We start from the raw sequence: 19,569 nt of genomic DNA, 5'->3' as shown, positions 1-19,569 counted from the left end.
GCTCACACCACCATTCGGCTCCAAGCAGCACCTCCTAGCATGTGATATCCTTATGTCTTCCCACCCAGACTGTTCCCTGCCCCAGATGGAGCCCAGCCCAGGCCAGCTAAAGGATAACTTGGGACAGGGAGCACAGCCTCACAGGGTTCACAACCTCCAAGGCTTCTGGTTTGTTGAGGGTATCCTGTCACTAAAGAGAGCAAGTGAAAGTTCCACCAGCAGCTGGGCAATGGTGGCGCCCGTCTTTAATCCCAGCACTCAGGAGGCAGAAGCAGGCAGATCTCAGTGAGTTCAAGGCCAGCCTGGTCTACAAAGTGAGTTAATCCAGGGATAGGAAGACATGGATCAGCAGAGGTGAATTGTCCAGTGGAGAGGTCTGTGAAGATTTGTTAACATGTGGACACTTAGCCTGGCAGAAGTGCAAAGGTTTGATGGGTGGTGGTGGCACACGCCTTTAATCCCAGCACCCAGGGGGCAGAGCCAGGCGGTCTCTGTTAGTTTGAGGCCAGCCTGGTCTACAGAGCGAGATCCAGGAAAGGTGCAAAGCTACACAGAGAAACCCTGTCTTGAAAAAACAAAACAAAACAAACAAAAAAAGAAGTGCAAAGTTTCTTCCCACACTATTCTTATAGCCATTATGTTTGGGGGCTCCCCTCCTCCCCTGTGCTGAGCTTCTCATACCACTCTGGAACTCAACGAATATACAGGGCTAGAAAAATAGCTCAGTGGTTAAAAGTATACTGCTCTTAGAAAAGACCAGAGTTCAGTTTCTAGCATCTTTGTTGAGCAGACTTCCATGGTCACCTCACGCATACAGACAAACACATAATTAAAAATTAATCCTTAGCCGGGTGGTGGTGGTACACGCCTTTAATCCCAGCACTTGGGAGGCAGAGCCAGGTGGATCTCTGTGAGTTCGAGGCCAGCCTGGGCTACCAAGTGAGTTCCAGGAAAGGCGCAAAGCTATACAGAGAAACCTTGTCTTGAAAAACAAAAAACAAAAAAACAAAAACAAAAACAAAAAAAAAAACTTTTTTAAAGGATTTATACCAGAAGTGCTTTGACACGGATCTCAAAATATTGATCTTGAGCTGGATAGTGGTGGCTTGTGCCTTTAATCCCAGCGCTGGGGATGCAGAGGCAGGCAGATCTCTGTGAGTTCAAAGCCAGCCTGGTCTACAGAGTGAGTTCCAAGACAGTAAGGACTACACAGTGAAAACAAAAACAAACAAATACTGAGCTTGAAGCTGGGTGTAATGCAACACACCTGTAGTCGCAGTTCTTGAGAAGTGGAGGCAATAAGATCAGGAGTTCAAAACCATTCTTGGCTACTAGTGAGAGTACAAGGCTAGCCTGGGATACATAAGACCCTGTTGCAAACAAACAAGCAAACTGAGCTTGAGGGCAGAAAGAGGCATTACAGCCTTGCCTAACGCTCCTTCCATGAGATCCAGGGCCAGGGAATCACCTATAGTATCATACCAAGGCTTGTCCTTGGCTGAGCTTGAGGGAGATGGTATGTGTGCAAGGGAGTCAGGGGAGAAGATGGACATGGATAAATACAGTTTAAATAATGGCACACAAGCCTTCCTGGATACGGGTCCAGGGTTCTCTGGGTATGAGCTAAGCTGAGGGTAGATATGAACACAGAGCAGCTGCAGTAGACACCTACCTAACATACATGGGGACAAGGCTTACTCCAAGCACCACAAAGGTTAAGTGTTTCAGGCTAAAAGAACCGCTCCAACCTGCAGAGCTAGCCAGCAGCCATAGCCTGAAAGGTAGCAGTCATTGTGAAATCAAAGGTCAGAACACAGCTGGGGGATAGGGTGGCATAAGAACATCACCATGCCCAGGAACTGGATTCTTTTTACTAACCAACTCCCAGAGCAGCATTGATGAGGCAGAAGGTCTAGTTACTTTACACTCCTGGGTTGCCGTCTATCCTTAAGGACATGTTCAAAGAACTAGAGTGATGACTCAGCAGTTAAGCGCACTGTCTTTTCTTCCAGAGGGTGCAGGTTCAGTTTCCAGCACCCACATGGAGACTCACAACCATCTGTAACTCTAGCCCCAGAGGATCCCAGTGCCTTTTTCTGGCCTCTGAGGATACTAAATGGATGTGGTGTACAGACATACACAGAGGCAAAAAAACACCAATGCACATAAAACAAAATGGGGGAAAAGAAGATTCAGAACATATTCAAACTCCCCAAAGTACCTCAGAAATCCTGGCTGCAAATCTCCCTCCACAGAATTCTGCTGATCAATGAGGGTGCCCAGTGGGTAACAAGAATAGGGGGAACAGATCAACCAGCCTGTCCCAGAGCCAACCAATACTCGGTAGCTAGAAGGCAGGCCCAGAGATCTAGAGGATGCTCACTCTGCTTTGCATGGTTACCACCTGTTTTCCCAGAAGCAGCCTTGGGGTGAAGTATCCAGGAACTGGCAACCAAGGCCAATGGTTGTAAATTACTGGATACTGACAGCTTACAGAGCAAAGGACCAAATTGGCAGAGAAAACTTGCCCACTATATGGTCTCAGGATTCAGGCATTTCCAGGAGCACCCCAACCCCACACATCTGTTGGGATCACCAATCTCAGCTGCCAGGCACAATTCAGTCTCCTCCCTACTTCCCTTTCCATGGGACAAGACTGTCCTCACCCACTTCCCACCAGGAGAATCTAGAGCAAGAGTGCTCCCCCAGGGCCTTGATGGGCAGGAGGTGGGGTTTCAAACCCCGCCCTCTGTCCCGCCCCCACCTCCGGGCCCTTCAGAACTCTGAAGACGATCAGGTGGGTGGGGCACTACTCAGTCAGCTGAGTGACGGTCACGGGATTTGACCAACTCCGGTTTCCTGGAGGAGAGCTAATAAATGGACCGAGTGTTAAAAGTCAGTGGTCTCATTGGCAGGAGAGGTGCTGTTCTGGAGGGTTCCAGCAAATGGTGGGATCAGAAGCCCGTCGCAAAGGCAAGAGGGATCCTTGGATCAAGGCCCTATGGAGGTGGGGTGCGATCAAACAGCTCTGGGGCCCACTGGAGCTGGTTCAGGAAGTCCCTGCGAAGAGCTGTGCCTCCATGCATGCCCTGACCTGAATCACTTCACAGGACATGGAGAAGGAACGAGAGACACTGCAGGTCTGGAAGGAACGTGTGGGACAGGAGCTCGACAATGTGGTCGCTTTCTGGATGGAGCACTCCCATGACCAGGAACACGGGTTAGCTACCTCTCAATGATCCTCCCAGGGCTTTTGCCCCTCCCAAACCCCTACTTCACTCTGAGGCGACTCACAGATCTACTGGCTTCAGGAGAGTAGTGAAGCTATGGAGAAGGGTGCAAATCTCCTCTTTTTCTAACAATACAACATGTCTCACAGGGGCTTCCTCACATGCCTTGGCCGCAATGGGCAGGTCTATGATCACCTCAAATATGTCTGGCTGCAGGGGAGGCAGGTCAGTTTGCACACTTAAGGCTGTCACACAATTGGATATACTCCGGGATACTTAAGATTCCCCACCCCCACCCCAGCTGCTTCTCTTCAAACTCTTCCCTCACAGGTCTGGATGTATTGTCACTTGTACCGCAGTTTTGAGCGCTTCCGCCGTGCTGAACTTCTGGATGCAGCAAAAGCAGGTACCCTCTCCTACCCCCATCTCCTCAGGAGCTTCAGTAGGTCATTTATTCAGTGGATCTAAAGGGGTCTAGAAAAGAAAAGGGACTGGATATGTTCCAAGAGACAGTATATTCTGAGCCCTTACCTAAGATGTATACTCCCCAACCACCAGGTGGTGAGTTTTTGCTGCATCATGCCCGCGTGGCACTGCCTGCCAAGAAATGTGCCTTTGTGTTGACTCGGGATGGCCATCCAGTGAAGGTGCAGCGGACCATTTTCAGCGAATGTTTCTACGTCATGGCCATGAATGAGCTTTGGAAAGTAACAGGGGAAACACATTATCAGGTGTGTGGGAGGGATGGCCACAGGCTGTTGGGTATGAATTCACTCTGAAGAGAGACTAGAGAGCCTGCCACAACACCTATTCACTCCTGTCCTACCATTTTGTGACCACTTTCTCTCCTCAGCTCTCTCCCAATTCCTGTACCACCATAGGAACCCTGGGAAAACATGAATCTATCAGTCAGTGCCCTGTGTCCATGTAGAAGAGGTCCATTTTCCTCCCTGGGCCCTCCTGCCTGAATCCCAGAGCTTCCCCCTCACCCCATAAGCAATGTTGGGTGGATCCACTTGGCCTCTGGTACTTGGCTGTAGAGCTGGCCCTGGAGAGCTGCAGAAAGAGCAGGTATCCTTGGAGAACAAGCTGAATCCTAGGTCCTTCCTGGGGGAAAGAAATGGGACATGGCATGCAGCCTCTGCCTGGTCTCCCCACAGAATGAAGCTGTGGAGATGATGGATCAGATCGTCCACTGGGTACGGGTAGACTCATCTGAGCTAGGCCAGCCTAGGCTCTCAGGGACCCCTGCGGCAGAGGCCTTGGCAGTGCCCATGATGCTGCTCCACCTGGTAGAACAGCTTGGAGAGGAAGATGAGGCACTGACCAGCAAGTATGCAGAACTAGGGGACTGGTGTGCCCACAGGATTCTGCAGCACGTCCAGGTAGGCACAGAGAGAGGGACAGAGTGAACCCTATCCTCCCACTCTGCAAGGGCCCCTCTACCTGAAATATGTTCTTCAGCTTCTAGACAGGTAGATCTAAGGAAGCACATTCATTTGAAATATAGCCCAGGGCCCTCAGAAAGGTGGAGCCTGGCATGCTGGGACAGAGATGGGTGGGTCCTAAGGCAGAAAGAAGAGGCCAGAGCCCCAGGCACATCCTGAGACCTTCTCAGGCTCTGTGGACATCCTCCTCATTCAGTGTTTTATGCTCTCTGCTTGAGAGATCCAGATCTAAAGCAAGGATCAGAACCTATAGCCCCATGGAAGACAATCAGCCATTCCAAAAATGTCCTTCTATAATTCCAGAACTCCAGAGGTAGAAGCAGGAAAATCTAGAGTTCAAGGTCAGCCTTGCATGTATAGTAAATTTGAGACTAGCCTGGGCTACCCAAGACTGTTTCAAAACACACAACAATCAAAAATGCCCCCTTTGGGCCTACTGAGTAGGTGGATAGCTGGTACCAAGAGTGGAGGAAGGAATTTTTTTTTTTTAAGAAAGGGCTCTGTAACAGTCCAGGCTGTCCTGGAACTCACTATGTAGACCAGGCTGGCCTTGAACTCACAGAGATCTGCCTGCCTCTGCCTCCCTAGTACTGGGATTAAAGGAGTGGGCCACCAAGCCCCACAGGAGGGATTTTTGAAGTTAGATCTGATTGGATGAGAGGGGATGGAAACATCTGTCTTTTGTTTCTTTCCTGGCAGAGGGATGGGAAAACTGTGCTAGAGAATATATCAGAGGATGGCAAAGAACTTCCTGGTTGCCTTGGAAGACATCAGAACCCAGGTGTGCTGGGCCCATCAGGAAAAAGAACTCAGCTTTCAGTTTGGGGTCTCATATGGGAGGGCCTGCCCTCCTTCCTCCACCAAAGACCAGATAGAGAAAGAGGAAAGTCTGCCGAGGACTGGGCATTGGCTGAAGGATCTTAAGTGTCTGTTTGGGGGGCATTTTTTTTCAGGGAATGGAGTCCAGGCAGAAAGGCAGGGTATCCTGTGACAGAGTTCAAGCATCTTTCACCCTTGAGGAGGAAGGGAGGTTCCAGGAACTCAAGCCCTCAGATGCTTGGGAAGGGAATTGATTCCTGGCTTACTTTCTTTCAACCCTCACTAGGCCACACAATAGAAGCTGGCTGGTTCCTGCTCCAGTATGCCCGCAGGAAAGGTGACATCAAACTTCGAATGCACATCATTGACAAGTTTCTCTTGTTGCCTTTCTACTCTGGATGGGACCCTGAGCACAGAGGCCTCTTCTACTTCCAGGATGCTGATGGTTTCTGCCCCACCCAGGTGAGAATGCCCAGAGCAACTTGCTGGAAGCCTGGCATGTAATAGGGGAACTCAGAGCCAGGTGTAGTGGCACATGTCTTTCATCCCAGCACTTGGGGGCCATATCAGAAGGATCTCTGTGAGCTCAAGGCCAGCCTGGTCTATATAGTGAGGTTCAGGACAGCCAGGACAATGTAGAGAAATCCTGTCTCAAAATACAATAACAACAACAACATTTGAACCCAGAGTCCAGTTTCCCCATCATATATCCCATGAAAGCCAGTGGAGAAGAGAGTGTGCAAATGCTGATGCCAAGACACATGTCCCCTTCGTCTGGTGCCAGTGCCTTGAAGGGTTCTTGGGTGATTCTCACTTTCCCACTTGGTAGCAGACAGGAGGGGTTAGGGTTAGGGTTAGGGTATTGTTCTTCTGATCAGTTGTGTCCTGATCCTGCTGGAGATCTGCTGAGGGTACTCTACCAGCCATAGGGAGCAGCAGTGTCCAAGAGGCTTAAAGAGGTGACAAGACAGACAGCATTTCAACTTAAGGGACAAAGGGAATCTGCCCCAGTACTTGTCCTTTTAAGGAGCTGCTTGGGGGTACATTCAGATCAGAAAGCTAGCCCTACTCTTAAGGACTATTCAAACTCCGCCATGTCTCATGATTGAGAACCAAGAGTCATGAGTCAGACAGACTGAGTCCTAAGGTCAACAAGGACCTTAGCTGCCTCTCTCTGCTCTCTTCTCAGCTGGAGTGGGACATGAAGCTGTGGTGGCCACACTGTGAAGCCATGATTGCCTTCCTCATGGGTTACAGGGACAGTGGGGACCCTACCTTGCTAAAGATCTTCAATCAGGTGGCTGAGTACACCTTCTGCCATGTAAGTGCTGTCGACTTGTTTCCTGGAAGCACTGTTCAGGTTTGAAGGATATGACAGACAGCAGGAAAGGGAGAAATGGGCTATATAAGAGGGTCCAGTAGGCTTTCCCTCAGTCACTCCTGCCCATTCATCAGGTGTTACCCTCGGCTGCTCTGTGGGTACCAAGAATGCCTTTTGTTTGGTAAACCAAGAAGCCTTGCCACAAGGAATTCACCTTTCTAGGTGGTCAGATTCTAATCAAGTAAACAAGCAAATGTAGAGACCAATGAGCTGTGGGAAACAAAGCAGATGGCAAATGATACAGAAATTTCTTTTTTTCTCTTTGGTTTTTCAAGACAGGGTTTCTCTGTGTAAACAGTTCTGGCTGTCCTCTAACTCACTCTGTAGACCAGGTTGGCCTCAAACTCACAGAGATCCACCTGCCTCTGCCTCCCACGAGTGCTGGGATTAAAGGTGTGTGTCATCACACCCCCTCTCCCTGCATGAACTTTCTTATAGAGGGATCAGAGAAGACCTTGTGAGCAAGGATCCAAAGCAGTGGAGGGCAGGGTATGTCTGTTTGACAGAAGGGAAGCTAGGAGGGTCCAGCCAGGTGAGCTCCATGTAGCAGGAATAGCCTTAATCTGCCAGGTCCAGCAGCCTGAGCCTTGACAGGGAATCCAACAGCTAGTATGTCAGGCTGGTGAATCAGCAGTTGGAACCTCCCCCAAGTGTGTGTGTGTGTGTGTGTGTGTGTGTGTGTGTGTGTGTGTGTGTGTATGTATGAGAGAGAGAGAGTATAGGTAGGTCAGAGGACAACTTCAGGTGGTGTTTCTCAGGTACTACATACCTTTTGTTGAGACAGGGTCACTCACTAGCTATGTTAGCTAGCAGGCATACAATTGGGATCATCCTATCTCTGTTTCTCCAGTGGTGGGAATACAAGCATGCTATCCCTGTCTTTTTTTTCATATGGGTTCTGGGATGAAACTCAGGTTCTAATGTTTGCAAGGTACTTTTTGTTTGTTTGTTTTTCTTTTTTCTTTCTTTCTTTTTTTCTTTCTTTCTTTTTTTTTTTTTTTTTTGGTTTTTCAAGACAGGGTTTCTCTGTGTAGCTTTGTGCCTTTCCTGGATTTCTCTCTGTAGACCAGGCTGGCCTCGAACTCACAGAGATCCTCCTGGCTCTGTCTCCCGAGTGCTGGGATTAAAGGCGTGTGCCACCACCGCCCGGCTGTTTGCTTGTTTTTTCAAGACTGGGTTTCTCAGTGTAGCCATGGTTGGGCTGTCCTGAAACTCACTCTGTAGATAAGGCTGGCTTCCAACTCAGAGATAAGCCTGCCTCTGCCTCTCAAGAGCTGGGCTTAAAGGTGTTTATCACCACCACCAAACTAGTTTGTAAGGTATTTTACTGACTCTTGGCCCAGCAGATGAGTTTCTGAAGTTGGTTGTTTTCGCTCTTTGCTCTTTTGGGAGCCTGCCACCCAGCTCCTAAATAAATCACATAGACACTTATTTATTACACCTTTAATCCCAGCACTTGGGAAGCAGAGGGAAGTGAGTTCCAGGGCAGCCAAAGCTACACAGAGAAATCCTGTTTCAAAAAAAGAAAAAACTTAAAGAAAAAAAAGAACATGATCCAGCTTTGGTGCATGCCTTTAGTTCCAGCACTGGGAAGGCCGGAAGATTTCAATTGAGTTCCAAGCCAGCCTGAGCCACATAGCAAGTTCTAGGGCAGTCAGGAATACAAGGTGAGACTCCTTCTCAAATATAAATACATAATAAGGACAAGACAACTCAAAAGTTATAATGATTAGATACAGAACTGCTTATACCTCTCTTGAATACACCACCACCACTCTTTCTGAGACAGAATCTGGACTGGCTTTGAACTTGAGGCAATTCTCCTGCCTTAGCCTCCTGAGTGCTGGGATTACAGACATGAATCATTACACAGCTTAAAATTCACAACTCATATGTCACAATATTTTTTTGAGACAGGGTTTCTCAGTGTAGCCCTGGCTGTCCTAGAACTTGATATGTAGACCAGGCTGGCCTCGAACTCAGAGATCCACCTGTCTCTGCCTCCTGAGTGCTGGGATCAAAGGTGTGCACCACCATTGCCTGGCTTCATATGTCACAATTTAAAGGGAGCATTTTGATGGTAAACTTGAATGCCTTCTAAGAAGGGGTTCTACTTAACTATTTTATCATTGAGAACAAAATGGGAAGGGCCTTGGATAAGGACCTGGGCTACATTTTGGGGAACTGAAAAAGCCTCAGTAAGACAGGTATGGGATGGGGTGTACAAAGGGTCTATCCAGCAGCTCAGATGCTGTCCCCCATATCTAAAGCATCAGATCCACTGGACAGTGTCAGAACGCATGATGAAGGCAGGCAGAAGACCAGGTTGGCCTGAAACTTACAGAAATGTGTCAGCCTCTATATCCTAAGAGCTGGGGCTAAAAGCATGCCCCAGCACACAGGGTTAGAGGAAAGAGTGAGACCCTGTTATAAAAACTTCAGTATACAAGGACAGGAGTTATGTGTCTCTGCTTGACAATCCAAAGATCTTTTGGACCCAATGCCTGTGAAGTAGAGAACATGAACTCCAGGGAAGTCACTTGTTGCAAAGTTTGCTGACAAGATTTTCTTTCTTTCTTTCTTTCTTTCTTTCTCTTCCTTCCTTCCTTCCTTCCTTCCTTCCTTTCTTTCTGTCTTTCTTTCTTTCTTTCTTCCTTTTTTTTAACTTAAATGAGGTAAAATGTTTGTTTCTAAAGTATTCAGTTCAAAGTGTTAGATAACACACCCACAATCAAATATAGAGAGCCTGTTCTCTCAGCGTTTCAGCACACCACCTGCAGCCCCTTCCTCACTGGATTACAAGCTGAGAAGGCCTACCATCCTCAGCTTTCATCTTTTTCCAGGACGTAGTCTGTTAAAAGTACTGAAATCATGTCATTTGAACTCAGACCACTGGAAGCACTGCAAAGGCGAGCCCCTTCCTCAGCCGGTGACATTCGGGTGGGTCCTGCCAGATACTAGCTGTCATTGTCTCCTTATTCTAGTTTCGTGATCCTGAGTTCGGGGAATGGTTTGGCTATCTGAACCGAGAGGGAAAGGTGGCCCTCACCATCAAGGGAGGTCCTTTTAAAGGTGAGCGGGGAACGGGCGAGACTTGCAAGAGTGTGTGGCACCTGGCTCCCGGAACCCTCCCAACACCAGCATCCCTTCTCCTCACAGGCTGCTTCCATGTGCCGCGGTGCCTGGCCATGTGTGAGCAGATTCTGGAGGCCCTGCTCTGCCGCCTCGGGCCTGTCCCCGTCATGTGCTCGCCCTCTGTCCCCAGCCTCGGAGTCTCGAAATAAATCTGATCCTGCTCCACCTGCTTGTGTGTGCACTTCTGTGGGCCCTGTAGATGGGAATAGCTACTCTCCACGCTGCCCGGTTTGCGGGGCCTTCGTGGCGGCCTCGAAGGCACCACCTCACCACTGTTCCACCGCGCCCATTGGCTCTGGGAGAGCTCACTAACTGTGGTTTGGAGGCGGATCCTGTAGCCACGCACTTCCGCTGCGGACTAGTCGTAGCGGCTTGTCTCTTCCGCCACCACCTCCTGGGAGTTTGGCCCTTGTCCCAGCCCCTACCCCTAACGTCCGTGCGGTGCTTCTGAGTGGCCGCTGAGCGCGCGCGTTCACAACCTACGAGGACCCGCGAGCTCCGCCGCCGTGATGAACATCCGCAATGCTAGGGTGAGGTGATGGGGAGCCAGCCTGTCCGCATCGCGTGGGCTCCTTGCCAGGTGACCACGTGCACATGCTACCGAGGGACCTGGTGCTGTGGCCCCCGCACGTCTGCGGCCGCTGGACCTTAAGGTTGCTGCAACCTGCTTTAGACATTTTGGGATTATAGTATCCCGCGTTTGCCTGATGTCAGGGCTCCGCAACTTCCAGGCGCTGCTACTTGGTCCTGGAACTGGCGCATTTTGCACGGTGCATTGAAACCAGGCTTGTGCAAAGTCAGATAGTCACAACCCTGCCCTGCCTGGGGGAAGGGAAGGCCCAGAGAGAACAGAGAACAGGGGTCTTGCATGCGTGAGGCCCTCTTGGTCACTGAAGTCCTGAACTAACCGTGTCCCCACTGTCACGCAGCCCGAGGACCTGATGAACATGCAGCACTGCAACCTGCTCTGCCTGCCGGAAAACTACCAGATGAAGTACTACTTCTACCACGGCCTGTCGTGGCCCCAGGTAGGCAGCTTTTGTGTTTTGTAGGGCTATAAGGGACACGGCAGAGAAGCATGGATCTGAGTGGGCTAAAAGCAGTGGGCAGGGAGGTACAGTGCCTCGGGACAGTGAGGCCCTGGCTGATGGGGAAGCCTGGCAAATGAAAAGGTGTGTGTAGGGACTGTAAGCTACACACAGGTTGGAGATGGGATTCCCACCTGTGCCTGTACTCTTCCAAGAGGGAGCACAAGTGTGGAGAAACTGGGCCCCTTGCATTCCAGGTCACCAGTTGTCACAACTCAACAATTTTTGCAGCTTCCTACTATCTTACACAAAGCAGGAGGCTGGCAATGAGCTCTAGCCTGTTGCCTGCTCTGCCTGACTTCCTTTTCTTGTCTATTACCAGCTCTCTTACATTGCTGAGGATGAGAATGGGAAGATTGTGGGGTACGTCTTGGCCAAAATGTGAGTCACCAATTAGGAGCCTAATGCTAAGAGTGGGTGTTGAGGAGCTGGGGGAAAAGCTTTGGAGAAGGGAGTGGGAAACCGATACCTCCCATGTCTGATGAATACTGCTAAGGCCCAGATTGGCCTCAAATTTACAGCAGTCTTTGGGCTGAGCTTCCTGAATGCTGTGATTAATTATGCTCAGTTTGCTGTGGATATTTTTTTGTAAATAACAGGTTGTTTGTAGGGTAGCTCTAAGTTGACAGGAAAATTAAGCAGAAGGTACCGAGTATTTCCATACACCCCTCCTCCATGTTTGTTCTTTCACTATCAAATATGGTACACTTATTTGAAGTGAGAAACCAGCACAGATTTTGTTTAGATTCGTGTTTTCCTTGTTGTGCTTCTGTCTGTGTTGCACGCCCTCTGAGTCAGACAGTTGAAGAGTGTTTGTTCACCTTTAGGGTATTCCATACTTCCCACAACCTCCAACAACAAGGTCACTTTTTCAGAATGTTGGAGAGTTGGAATAGGAACTGAGCTCTTTCAAACTGGATCACTTCACTTAGTGCTTTGCATCATTCAGCACTACTCTTTGTGGCTTGGCAGCTGACTTTTTTTCTATTGGTCAATCATAGGGCAATGTTGTGTTGACACTGCACATATCTGGTGGGTGTAGCATGGAGCTTTGAGGAGGGTGTGATTGGTTATTCTGATTCAGAAGTTTCTAGTTCTCCTCTGCCTGGATTCGGGGTGCTATAGGGTCCACCACAAAGTCTACATAGTTGCTGTGCACAGGTGTCCCAGATAGACTGCACCTGTACCAGGTTCCTTTCTAGCTTTTTCCTTTAGGGAAGAGGATCCAGATGATGTACCCCATGGACATATCACCTCACTGGTGAGTAGAGCTACTGAGGGTTTGGCAGAGGTGAACTGGAGGTAATTGAAGGTAGCCTCCCAAGGTTCTACTCTACCCATTCTTTTTCTCTCAGGCTGTGAAACGTTCCCACCGGCGCCTTGGCCTTGCTCAGAAGCTGATGGACCAGGCCTCTCGAGCTATGATAGAGAACTTCAACGCCAAATATGTCTCCCTGCATGTCAGAAAGAGGTGGAAGCCAAGTTGGGGGAAAGGGCAATGCTGGGGAGTGGGGAGGAAGAGGTACCCTATTGATAGGGGCTCTGGGGTTTCCTACCTTCAGAAGAAGATGGGAAGTAGCATTAGTAGGAAAGGAGGACTGGGAAAGGTAGGACCTGGATATGGCCTGCCAACCTGTCTGGCCAAGTTTGTGAAGCTCAGAAGTGCCTTATTCCCCTGCAGTAACCGGGCTGCCCTGCATCTCTATTCCAACACTCTCAACTTTCAGTAAGTAGATCAAAATTTTTTTTAAGTGGCATGATCCATCCATTTGACTGAGGTGGGCTGAGAAAGGGGTGGAGGGACGCCAGACATTGCTAGGAGGCCTTCTGTGTATACTCAGTGGCTGTTCACTAGCAAGCTGACATGGAGAAGGCACCTGCTTTCTGTGTGTGTGGTAGAGCAGGGGCCCAACACATCTTACTGGGTGGAGGAAGGATGGCTTGGTACTAGTGAGGCTGGTGAAGAACACACAAGGCTTCTTAGTGCTGGTCTAGGAGTAAAGAAAGATAGGCTAGGGGGCATGAGCAAAGGTTGAGAAGTGACTAGCACCAGGAAGCATCAGGTGAGAGCAGAAGTAAGGGGATGGCAGAGGAAAGGAGCCTTGAATAAAAGCAATGAGGGACTTATAGCTCTGGATGTCCTGATGGCTGAGGGCAGGTCTACTCAAGACATGGGTGTCTCCATGAGACTAGCATTGAAGAGAGGACCTAGCAGTACCTACTGCCACATAAAAATGAACTGATTGGAGGATCCACTGAATCACACTAGGCTTTGAGGAGGTAAAGTGAATATGAGACCATTGGGACAGGGCAGTGGCTTTCAGGCTTTTCTGGATTCAATACCCAGATTCATGGAGGGATCTTTGACCTAGTTAAGGATGCCTCTAGTGGGAACTGCTTCATATGCTAAGTCAGCAATTCCCAACTAGGTGTGGTGGTATATGCCTCTCAGTCTTTGCACTCAGAAGATGTAGGACTGTGGTTTAGGAGCCTGGCATAAGGAGTTCTAGCTCAGTCTCAGCCACACAGCAAGACCCTGTCTCAAAAGGGGGGTGCCAAGGAGATAGCTTATTTGTGAGGACCTGAGTTTGATCCCTGGCACCCATGTATAAAAGTCACAGTGTCCTGCACCTGTTATCCTTATCCTAGTGCTGAGAAGGTTAAGACAAGAGAATCCCTGGGTACACTAACCAGCCAGCCCAGTTGAATGGGCAAGGTCCAGATTCAGTGAGAGATCGTATTTTGAAAAAAATAAGGTGGGAAGCAATTGAGGAAGATACCCATCATAAACCTCTGGCCTCCATATGCACACATGAGCATGTGTACACACACACCAATTCTCATCTTTAATGTCTTAGGCTGACAAAGACCTTTCTAGGCCATCAGATGGCTTCCCTTCAAGTGTCAAGGCTACTCGAGTGTGCACATACATCTTCCCTCAGCAGTAGCCAGGTTGCCTGTGATGGCCACCTACACACAGGTACCGTGTCCCTCTTTCCTAGCAGAGGAATTAGCTATATGTTCAGTAAATGACAGGGAGCAGGTCAGAGAGAGGAAGGAAGAAGAAGAATTAAGGGCTTCAATTCAAAAGACACAAGTCCTTGCTAGTCAGGCTACGGGCAGAGTGGTGGCAAGTCTAGGGACAGAAAGTATCCTGGATGCTACATGCTGCTTGGCTTCACTGGAGAGAGCAGAGAAAGCTGTCCTGGCTGTTGGAAGAGTCCACTCAAATGAAAAACAAAAAAGGAATCCATTCAGGCTGGCCTTTTGCCTCACCCCCTCCAGGGGGAGATGACACCCACCCCAATAGCCTAAGAACCTGGAGAATTTGCCCCCAGGCGTGTGTCTTCATCCTACCCCCAGGATCAGTGAAGTGGAGCCCAAATACTATGCAGATGGAGAAGATGCATATGCAATGAAGCGGGACCTTACACAGATGGCTGATGAGGTAAGAGTTCAGCCAGGTCAGGGCAGCAATTCCAGCAGTAGAGAGGATTCTTCATTTGGGAAAGGTGGCTACTTAAGAGCTACAAGTTGGGGCAGTGGTGGCTGGAAGCAAGACCAAGGTTGAATGTCAGCCCTTGTAGCTATAGAGCTAGGAGTCAGAGTCCCTCTTTCCCTCACTTCTAAGCTGACAAATATAGGCATGGCCTTGGTTGACTATAAAGGAGGCCATGGGATGTTCTCTGGGGAAGAAGCCTGGAGGTGAAATAGGAGAGACAGTAGGAAGAGATTTTTCTACAGAGGGATTGGGACTACTAGGGTTGAGGCAGTCATGGCCAGCCTGCTCTGATCTAGAACCAAACTGGGCTGGGGAGAAAGGGTTCCTGCCCAAGCTTCCTGGGGTAGGGCAATTTATGGGGCACTACTGTGTCTTTGGAGCTCCCCAGAAACCCATTTGAGTGCAGCAGGACCCTTGTCATTTTACAGATGAGGAAACAGGCTTAAGGGCAGAGCTAGGATTGAACTACATCTCTACCCAGTCCTATTTCCTGCCTTGGCCCTACCACTTCTCATTGTGTCCCTTCCCCCAGCCAGCCCCAGGGCCTGGCTCTTGTCTCCTGTCTGGAGACTTAGGCCCTGTCTCTTTCCACCCGCTTCCCTCTGGGCTCCCGGCGGCAGCTGAGACGGCACCTGGAGCTGAAGGAAAAGGGCAGGCACATGGTGCTGGCGGCCATGGAGAACAAGGCGGAGAGCAAAGGCAACAACATGCTTCTGAGCTCGGGAGAGGCCTGTCGTGAGAAGGGCCTGGCTGCTGAGGATAGTGGTGGGGACAGCAAGGACCTCAGCGAGGTCAGCGAGACCACAGAGAGCACAGATGTCAAAGACAGCTCAGAGGCCTCTGACTCTGCCTCCTAGACCCTGCCCTACCTGGTTCAAGCCTCACCCCATGTGCTTTTACAATAAATGTCACCCTGTGGCCTTGGGGAGTTTGTGAATGTGCATAGTGGGGATGTGCTTCTTTCCAGCTCCTTTATGGCAGGAATGTCATCTTCACAAACCAGAGCCTACTCAGCTCACAAGTCAAACAGATTTGGAGAATCTGGCCACCTTCAGCAACTGAGTTGGGGGCAGCAGATAAACTGACTTGGGTGCCCTATTCTGCTGTCACCTTCCTGGCCTGCAGGCCTCATTTACTTCCTTAATAATTTTCTAGGGCTGAACTAAATGATTTCTTGGTTCTAGTTAGCCTTGCATTTCAGAGGCAACTTTTCCATCATGATACTCTTTGCTGCACTGTTTCGCCCTCTTATGTCCCACTTTTAGCCCTTTTTCCTGGTCGTACTTGCTCTCATCTGCAGCAGCTCCAGTTCATACCTCCTGGACCCCAAATGCCTAAGTCCAACTTCTTATTTCACTTATCTGGAGATGTCTTAGCCAGATCATGGCCTATTTAGCTACCCAGTTGCTCAGGCTCTTCCTTCTTCATTATCCCTAATTCTTTCCTCCATACCATCCCAACAGTCATTGGGTCCTGTGGGTTCAATTACATTAATACATTTTTTTTAAAGCTAAGCTGGGTCTTTGTGCCACCACACTCAGTTCATACAGTGCTGGAGATCTAACTCGGGGCCTCTTGGATGTTAGACAAGCACTCTACCAACTGAACCACATTCCTAGCACTAATTGTTGGCCTCAAAGTCCTAATCCTCTAAGGTGTTCTTTGCATGCTGACATTCACCATTACCAGCTTCATTTCCTTTATTTTGTTTATTCATCTTTTAAGTCAGGATCTCCTTAGCCCAAACTGGCCTGGAACTTATTATGTAGCCCAGCTGGCCTCAAACTTGTGGTAATTCTCCTGCCTCGGGCTCCAAAGTACTGGGATTACAAGTGTGAGCCATCCCAGCCAGCTCCCCCATGAATATTCTGTATTTGTTGCTATGCTGAGACAGTTCTGGTAAGTGCATAAGACAGGGTTTCTCTGTGTAACAGTCTTTACTGTCCTAGAACTTGCTCTGTAGACCAGGCTGGCCTCGAACTCAGATCCCTGACTGTGCCTCCCCAGTGCTGGGATTAAAGGCATGCACCACTCTTCCCTTCTTTTACAGGGTCTCAAGTATTTCAGGGTGGTGTGAACTAATTTACTATGTAGCCAAGTCTGGCCGTGTTTTAGTCTTCCAAGTGCTGAGGTTTCAAGTGTGAGTCACCATTTCCAGCTTTTTTTTTTTTTGTTTTTAAAGCAAAAAAGGGGAAAATGAGTCCACCCCACTCTTGAACGCTTTGTCACAACCCCACCCTTACTTTAACATTCTCTCCTAAATGTGCTTTCTGGCTTCTAAACTATAATTGGTGACCCCAGAACATAGGTGAGCTGTCACTATGCTAACAACTTCCCTGCTCTTGCAAGTGACAGTGATCTGTCGCTAGGTTGAATAATTTGCCCTGGAGCTTAGTTCTTTAGTATAAATGATCCTTCAGAAACCGAGAAAGCTGGAGGGCAGAGCCAGGGAAGAAAAGTTGCGCTTGCGCATGGCTGTTCTCCACCCCCCTCCCCCCCCCCCTTCTCTAGTTAAAGCGAAACTGCGTTCTGATTGTACTTCCTTTGTACAGTCTGAGTCTGAGGCTGTTCCGCCTAGCGTGCTGGTGTCGCTCCCTTCCGGTTCATAAACCGGTGACGGTCTTAGTTCCCAGGCTCTAATTGGTTTTACAACGCTAAAATAAACGCCCCGTTGAAGAACTTGTAGACATGCGCACGGGCTCGGCGGCACCCCAGAGTTGGTGGGAGGGAGCGCGCGAATTTTCCTAAGGCCCTTGCGGAGGCCCACCCTCTTCCCTGGGTGTTATTGGCGGCCTGTTGAAGTTCTGCTGTCTGCTCCGCCCCTAGTCGGTTAGGTTTCCTGGGCGGAGGTAGGAGCGGTGGAGGGGGAAACCGCAGGCCTGCTAGGCCTTTGGGGGCCCCAGCACTTCCTTTGTTTCAGTGGCATCCTTTTCTAGGAAGCGCCGGCTTAGGTGCCTTTGTGAGCTGAGGCTGGAAGGCAGAGGGTAGGGTGGCTGGGATTGACTCTAAGTACTCTGCTCCAGAATATGCCCTCACTGCCTAATCATTTTTTTCTCTCCGGAGCCCCACTGTCCTTAGGGTTCGTGTCATCTCCCTCCGTCCGCAGTAGCCAAGCAGTCTGATTACATCAGCCCGTCGTGTGGTCACATCCCTCAGGACCAAGTGTACATTCTCCCACATATGTAAAAAGGTCTTTTTTGTTTTAAGGTCTTGCGGAGCTGGAGAGATGGCTCAGTGGTTAAGAACACTTGTTGCTCTTCTGAATGACCTAGGTGTGATTCCCAGCACCCACATAGCTCCTCACAACTGTCTGTAACTCCAGTTCCAGGGGATCTGACACTGTCAGTCAGTCACACAGACACATATATACAGGCAAAATATCAATGCACATAAGATTAAAACAAACAAGCAAACAAAACAAAACAAAAAACAGAAAGTCTCCCAGCACTCTGGGAGACAGAGGCAGGCAGCTCTGAGTTGTTTGTGTTTTGGGGTTTCTTTGTGATTTTGTTGTTTTGTTTTTTGAGGTAGAGTGACGTTCCTCCCCTCCCCCCCTTTCTCTCAGCTACCGCCTGGCAGCCCTGAGTATTTTATTTTTTCTATAGGTTCTGATAAGTGCATAAAATCAAATATGTTGACCATTACGGTTTCATGTTAAATATAAACAGTTGGATTTCTGACTGGCATGCATAGTGAGACCCTGCCAGAAATAATCCTGTAGATCTAGCTTTAAAAAAAAATACTTAAGAACTCTCTTTTTAAATATTTATTTTTATTTTTGTGGCCATATGTGTATTTGTGTGGGGGCTCCCTCGGAGTACAGAAGAGGGCATTAGATCCCCTAGAAGTGAAGTATTACATAGTTGTGAGCTGCCTTTGGAATCTAAGAACTCTGTCCTCTGGAAGTGTTCTTAACTACTCTGGAACCATCTCCATTGCCTATCTTTTTGGGTTTTATTTTTGTTTGTTTGTTTTGACAGAGTCTCCATATATAGCCCTGATCTCTGCCTCTAGGTGAGCATCACTTCACCCAGCTTATATGATTCTTCTTTTTTTTTTTTTTTTTTTTGGTTTTTTGAGACAGGGTTTCTCTGTATAACTTTATGCCTTTACTGGATCTCATCTCACTTTGGAGACCAGGCTGGCCTTGAACTCACAAAGAGGCTTGCAGCCACCACCGCCCAGCTAAACCCTATTTTTTTTTAAAGATTTTATTTATTTATGTATCTTATGCATATGAGTGTTCTATTTGCATGTATGTTTGCATGACAGTAGAGGGCACCAGATCTCATTACAGGTGGTTGTGAGCCACCATGTGGTTGCTGGGAATTGAACTCAGGACCTCTGGAAGAGCAGTCAGTGCTCTTAACCACTGAGCCATCTCTCCAGCTCCACTTATCTGATTTTTGAGATAGCGTCTCACTCTGTAGCTTATAAGGGTTGGTCTGGAAGTCACCCTGTAGCCCTGGCTTGCCTCTGAACCACCACTCACCCACTCTCACCCTGCCCTGCAGGTTTTGGATTCTTAAAACAGGAGCTAGCCAGGTGAGGTGGTGGTGCATGCCTTTAGTCTCAGCACTGGGAGGCAGAAGCAAGCAGATCTCTATGAATTCAAGGCCAGCCTGGTCTACATAGCAAGTTCCAGTCTGACCAGAGCTACTGAATGAGACCCTGTCTCAAAAAGCCAAAAAGAAGGGAGCTGAGGAGAAGGTTCAGTGGTTAAGAGCACTTGTTCTTTCAGAGGATCAATTCCCAGCACCCACTTGGAGATTCACAATCATCTGTAATTCTGGTATCTAGTATCTGAGACCTTCTGGTCTCCATGGGCACCAAGCACACACACACACACACACACACACACACACACACAAATTGCACATATAAAAGCAAAACATAAAATTAAGTGAATATAAATCTAATAAAAATTTTTAAAGCCAAAAAGGAATAGGCCAGGTGTGCTGGCACA

The 19,569-nt window shown here is 48.8% G+C and overlaps 2 protein-coding genes across 10 annotated transcripts; both read left to right on the top strand.

The window, feature by feature from the left end:
* Window positions 1-2,765: 2,765 nt before the first annotated feature.
* On the top strand, window positions 2,766-10,169 carry LOC118574158 (renin binding protein). Of its 3 annotated transcripts, XM_036174878.1 has the most exons (12): window positions 2,766-2,797; window positions 2,916-2,973; window positions 3,111-3,220; window positions 3,380-3,455; window positions 3,561-3,636; window positions 3,789-3,961; window positions 4,391-4,615; window positions 5,378-5,459; window positions 5,784-5,959; window positions 6,687-6,818; window positions 9,863-9,950; window positions 10,038-10,169. In XM_036174878.1, exons 3-12 carry the CDS (start codon window positions 3,114-3,116, stop codon window positions 10,160-10,162), a joined length of 1,260 nt encoding a protein of 419 aa, XP_036030771.1. In that variant the 5' UTR covers window positions 2,766-2,797; window positions 2,916-2,973; window positions 3,111-3,113; the 3' UTR covers window positions 10,163-10,169. The 3 variants fall into 3 exon arrangements, with proteins under 3 accessions (XP_036030771.1, XP_036030769.1, XP_036030770.1); XM_036174876.1 differs by lacking the exon at window positions 2,766-2,797 and having other exon boundaries at window positions 2,835-2,973; XM_036174877.1 differs by lacking the exon at window positions 2,766-2,797 and having other exon boundaries at window positions 2,906-3,007.
* A 188-nt stretch (window positions 10,170-10,357) lies between these two features.
* On the top strand, window positions 10,358-15,544 carry Naa10 (N-alpha-acetyltransferase 10, NatA catalytic subunit). 7 transcript variants are annotated; one of them, XM_036175356.1, is made up of 8 exons: window positions 10,358-10,543; window positions 10,943-11,041; window positions 11,424-11,482; window positions 12,317-12,362; window positions 12,457-12,572; window positions 12,783-12,827; window positions 14,465-14,549; window positions 15,224-15,544. In XM_036175356.1, exons 1-8 carry the CDS (start codon window positions 10,523-10,525, stop codon window positions 15,458-15,460), a joined length of 708 nt encoding a protein of 235 aa, XP_036031249.1. In that variant the 5' UTR covers window positions 10,358-10,522; the 3' UTR covers window positions 15,461-15,544. The 7 variants fall into 7 exon arrangements, with proteins under 7 accessions (XP_036031249.1, XP_036031252.1, XP_036031251.1 ...); XM_036175359.1 differs by having other exon boundaries at window positions 15,136-15,544; XM_036175358.1 differs by having other exon boundaries at window positions 10,373-10,543; window positions 11,424-11,464.
* The last annotated feature ends 4,025 nt before the right edge of the window (window positions 15,545-19,569 follow it).

The sequence above is a fragment of the Onychomys torridus genome, chromosome X, assembly GCF_903995425.1.
Source record: "Onychomys torridus chromosome X, mOncTor1.1, whole genome shotgun sequence".
Classification (NCBI taxonomy): domain Eukaryota; kingdom Metazoa; phylum Chordata; class Mammalia; order Rodentia; family Cricetidae; genus Onychomys; species Onychomys torridus.
Note: the sequence above shows the minus strand (reverse complement) of the source record. Positions and strands in the feature narration are given on the sequence as shown.